This window comes from Myotis lucifugus, unplaced genomic scaffold (assembly GCF_000147115.1).
Source record: "Myotis lucifugus unplaced genomic scaffold, Myoluc2.0 scaffold_564, whole genome shotgun sequence".
NCBI classification, from domain to species: domain Eukaryota; kingdom Metazoa; phylum Chordata; class Mammalia; order Chiroptera; family Vespertilionidae; genus Myotis; species Myotis lucifugus.
Genome location: NW_005871612.1, coordinates 369,997 through 374,570, shown reverse-complemented (window position 1 = coordinate 374,570; position 4,574 = coordinate 369,997). Strand labels below are relative to the sequence as shown.

The window sequence follows — 4,574 nt, the reverse complement described above, 5'->3', positions numbered from 1 at the left end:
CGCGCCCACGGCGTGGCGTCACCCCGCCCAGGCCGACCAGGAGGTCTCGGGTGTGAGTCACACGGAAAGACCACCCTCGTCGGCATCCCCACACACGTCGTCCCTCACGCCCGACGCTGGCCGCCCGGCCTCCCCGGCCGCCCCGCGTCTCTGCGCAACGTGTTTGGCTCCAGCTCGAGCCCTTGACCCAAAAACCTCCGAGGCAGAGCCGCAGAGCCGGCCTCGCGCGGCCTTTGAAGGCTTTGTTATTGTTTGGGTTTGAATCGATACGCCCCTCCCCATCCTTCCTCCCGGCGGCTCTACACCCAGCTCCCGCCTCCCGCACGCCCCGCGCCCCTCCCCCTCCATTTTGGCGCCTTTTCCTTCCCGCCACGTCGTGGCGGCGTAGAGACCATTCTGACCGCGAGAGCAGGGCGGGGCGGGGGCGGGGCGTCCGCGTTATGCAGATCAGTCGGCCTCTGGTTGGCTGGGGATGCGCCGGCGGGGGCGGGGCCTGGGCGCGGCGCTCGAGCGCGCGGGGCGGGGACCAGGGGAGTCGCCCTGGCCCGCGGCTTCCCTACCCCCTCTCCTCCCTCGGTCTGCCCGGCAGCCGGCTCCCCGCCTAGGCCCCCGGGAGAGGCCCCGCCCCTTCCCCGCCCGCCCGCGCCCCCCGCAGGCGCGCTCCGCTCCTTTACTCCTGGCGGCGGTGCGAGCTCGGCGTCTGCTACAGCGGCCGCGGCGGCGAAGGCCCGAGAGGACTTGGCGGCAGCGACTGTGGCTGCTGCGGCAGGGCGAGCAGCAACAGCAGCAGCGCAGAAGCTACCAGCCCCCGGTGCCCCGGCCTGCTACACGAGTCCTACGAGCGCAACCCCTTCGCCCTCGCCGCTGCTGACTCTCTGGGGGGTCTACAGCCGATGCCCCGCAGAGTCCTCCGACTCGCCCTCGGCCTTCCGCGCCAGCCGCAGCCTTGCCGCATCGCCACCCGCAGCCTTAGCCCAGCCCTAGGCGCCGCCCGGTCCCCGGCTCCTGCGGCAGCGGCTCCAGGCAGTCCCTGCGCCGACACCCTGGAGGGTGGGATGCTCTTGTCCAAAATCAACTCGCTTGCCCACCTGCGCGCCGCGCCCTGCAACGACCTGCACGCCCCCAAGCTGGCGCCCGGTAAGCGCCCCCCTCACCCGGGATGGGGCCGGGGCTGGACCCGCCGCGGGGGAGCTGGGGGCTCGCGGGCCGGCACTGAGTCCCCTGCTCCCCCCCTTCGCTAGGCAAGGAGAAGGAGCCCCTGGAGTCGCAGTACCAGGTGGGCCCGCTACTGGGCAGCGGCGGCTTCGGCTCCGTGTACTCAGGCGTCCGTGTCGCCGACAACTTGCCGGTGAGTGGGCGCCACGCCGTGGGGAGGGCGCGCGGGGCGGGGGCGGGGAGAGGGGGCGCAGGGCTGTGTGTTGGCCCCAGCGAGGGGACCTAATGTCGGCTCTCCGGGGGTGAATTCCAGGTGGCCATCAAGCACGTGGAGAAGGACCGGATTTCCGACTGGGGCGAGCTGGTGAGTGCGCAGGAGGGAGCGGACCCCCAGGGTGGGTGGGTGGGGTGCGGGGCGCCCTCCGCCTCGCGCGCTCACGCAGCCTCCCGGTGCCCGCAGCCCAATGGAACCCGGGTGCCCATGGAAGTGGTGCTGCTGAAGAAGGTGAGCTCGGGCTTCTCGGGCGTCATCCGGCTCCTGGACTGGTTCGAGAGGCCCGACAGTTTCGTGCTGATCCTGGAGCGGCCGGAGCCGGTGCAGGACCTCTTCGACTTCATCACGGAGCGGGGGGGCCCTTGCAGGAGGAGCTGGCCCGCAGCTTCTTCTGGCAGGTGCTGGAGGCCGTGCGGCACTGCCACAGCTGCGGGGTGCTCCACCGCGACATCAAGGACGAGAACATCCTCATCGACCTCCACCGCGGCGAGCTGAAGCTCATCGACTTCGGGTCGGGGGCGCTGCTCAAGGACACCGTTTACACGGACTTTGACGGTGAGCCAGGCCGGGGCGGGAGCTGCCGGGAGGGAGCTGCCCAGGTGACTCGGCCGGGCCCGGAGGCCTCGGGCCAGCTTCCCTCTCTGGCCCTTTGTAAAGGTCATCGGGCAGCCTGGCTCCATGATAGCAGGGGTGGGGCGAAGGGAGCTTCCCAGCGTAGTAAAGCCGGGGATTTCAAGCCAGCGGAACCTGTAATGTTTCTGGCACGATTTTGTTTTATTTTTTTTTAAAGTAGAATTCAGTGGGTTCCAAGCTTTTCGGATGAATAAGAGGTTGTGGGCAACCGGCCGTAGCCCAGATTTCTGAAGTCTGACCCAGTTTCCCCGCCAGGAATAGGATGGGAGGTGGAAGAGGGAGGAGAGAGTGGGAGAGATGAAAATTGATGCCGGTTTTTTGTAGTTTTTTGCTTTGTGTTAGAAGAGTTTAGCTTTCTGTAAGGTAGTTTTTAGACTGCATTTTTTCCTCCCCTTTGATCTAGGGACAGATAAGGACTAGAGACAGAAATAGTTTCACTAAATAATTCATTTTGTTGATTTTTTTTCGGTGTTGTTCAGTGAGGGCGTCGGGAATGAATGTTGTGAAATAAGATCTCTTGCTAGTTTGAAAATTAGTTGGGTGTCTCCGAAGAGGAGGAAAACCTATCCTAGGGAGGGGCTTGGAGCAGGTTCTTTCAGAAAAGGTGGAACGGAGAGCCGGCGATCAAAGCCGAGTAGGGTGGGTCACCTGAGCCGCTTAGCCTATAACAAACGACAGCCTTTCAAAACTTGTGACTGGGGCTTGTGGTTTGTGTTTATTTGCCCTTGGAGGACGCTGGGCTGGGCTGCATTTTTTTGTATTTAACAGTTAATGGCTGGTCGGATCCTCCCTTGTTTTTTTTTCTTTCGAGTCTTTGCTGCCCCCTGGTGAGCACCAGAAGAATGGCCCCTCCTTTTTTTTTTTTTTTACAACCCAAAGTTTGTAAACAGGAATCACGTGGTCTGAAACCAGCTCTGCAGATCTGTCTACCTTTCCAGTGTGGGGAGGAAAGGGCGTGGGTGTCTGCGCCTGCACTCAGAGGGCGGGAGGAAGGCCTCCCAAAGGGCACCCTGACTTAGGATATTGTGCAAGTGCCCTCACCTACATCATATCTGAGTTGAGAATCTCACCCTGGCTCCTGGGCAACCTTTAGAGCAGTTTAGGGTTTGTCTGTGGGATACCTCCCCTGATTATGCAGACATGCATCCCTTTATCCCCTTGTGGGTGGTCCTGCCCCATACAGGCCTCAGGCTCTGGGTCTTCGGCCAGCCCCCTTGGTTTCTTGGAGCAGCTTGTAAAGACTTTCAGTTTATGGTCTGGGCTGGTAGAGAGGTGGGTAATGCTTTGGGTTGGAGAGATGCCATAAGCTGCTTATCCACCCCTTTGAGCTCAGGGAGGTAAATTGAGTTCACCAGCTCCCGAGGGAAGGGCTGGGGTGCCTTTTGTTTTAAAGAGTTACTCAGGATACCACTCAGTTGCTTTGTGTTTTATTTTGGCTAAAAGTGTGTTTTCCTCCTTATTCCCCTGGCTCACAGGGACCCGAGTGTATAGTCCTCCAGAGTGGATCCGCTACCATCGCTACCACGGCAGGTCGGCAGCGGTCTGGTCCCTGGGGATCCTGCTGTATGACATGGTCTGCGGAGATATTCCTTTTGAGCACGATGAGGAGATCGTCAGGGGCCAAGTTTTCTTCAGGCAGAGGGTCTCTTCAGGTAACTTCCGGGAAACCCCTTGTTGAAGAGAAGCAGTCTGGGGATTGCTTTCACAGCCTTTGAATTCTGGGGAGCTTCACTCTCCAGGAGGTGGCCAGCCTGTGACTTCCGGTCCTAGGCCAGCAGTTCCCCCTTGAGAGCTGACCCCCAGGAAGCCGAGGGTTTGCCGTTGAGCATTCTTGGGGGAGGTCAGAGGAAGGGCAGGTGTGCGACTAGTAACAAAAGACAACTAGTTTCTCTGAAAGGTTGTTTAAAGTACCAACAGAATCATCCTGACCCCTCAGTGCCTGGCTGGTTTGCCAGGGAGGAAAGCGTGGAGTGCTTGCTGAGCCTTCTCCCTCACATGGAGGCCGGCTCTAAACATTGTGGTCCCAGTGACCTCACTGTGGGTGGTGTTCCTATTTGTAAGTTGGTAGGTGAATTGAATCACCTCCTGCTCACTGATGTCTCATCACAATCCCTAGTCATCCTCCTTCGTATTTCTGGTGGGTGAGTGGGTGTCGTGGGAAAGGCTCTAGCTATTGAAATTTGAAACCACAGATTTAAGAGGGGTGCTGGGGTTTTTTTTTAGCTGAAAGCAGACGGTTGGATCCAGATGTTATATTCTCACTAAAGAATATGAGTTCTAGAAAGTATGCGGTCTCTGTTGGACCTCAGACTTGTGGGTCCTTGGAAGGCCCTTGCATCACAAAAACAAACTGAGTCATTCATAACCTTCCTTGTTTCCTGCAGAGTGTCAGCATCTCATTAGATGGTGCTTAGCCCTGAGACCATCCGACCGGCCATCCTTTGAAGAAATCCAGAATCATCCGTGATGCAAGATGTGCTCCTGCCCCAGGAAACTGCTGAGATCCATCTCC

The 4,574-nt window shown here is 59.6% G+C and overlaps 1 protein-coding gene across 1 annotated transcript; it reads left to right on the top strand.

Moving 5' to 3' along the window:
- Positions 1-901: 901 nt before the first annotated feature.
- On the top strand, positions 902-4,574 carry PIM1 (Pim-1 proto-oncogene, serine/threonine kinase). The gene is given in 7 exon segments (XM_014446743.2): positions 902-1,137; positions 1,242-1,348; positions 1,469-1,519; positions 1,616-1,783; positions 1,786-1,984; positions 3,538-3,714; positions 4,447-4,574. Coding segments are annotated over 7 exon segments (867 nt in total). The 5' UTR covers positions 902-1,055; the 3' UTR covers positions 4,530-4,574.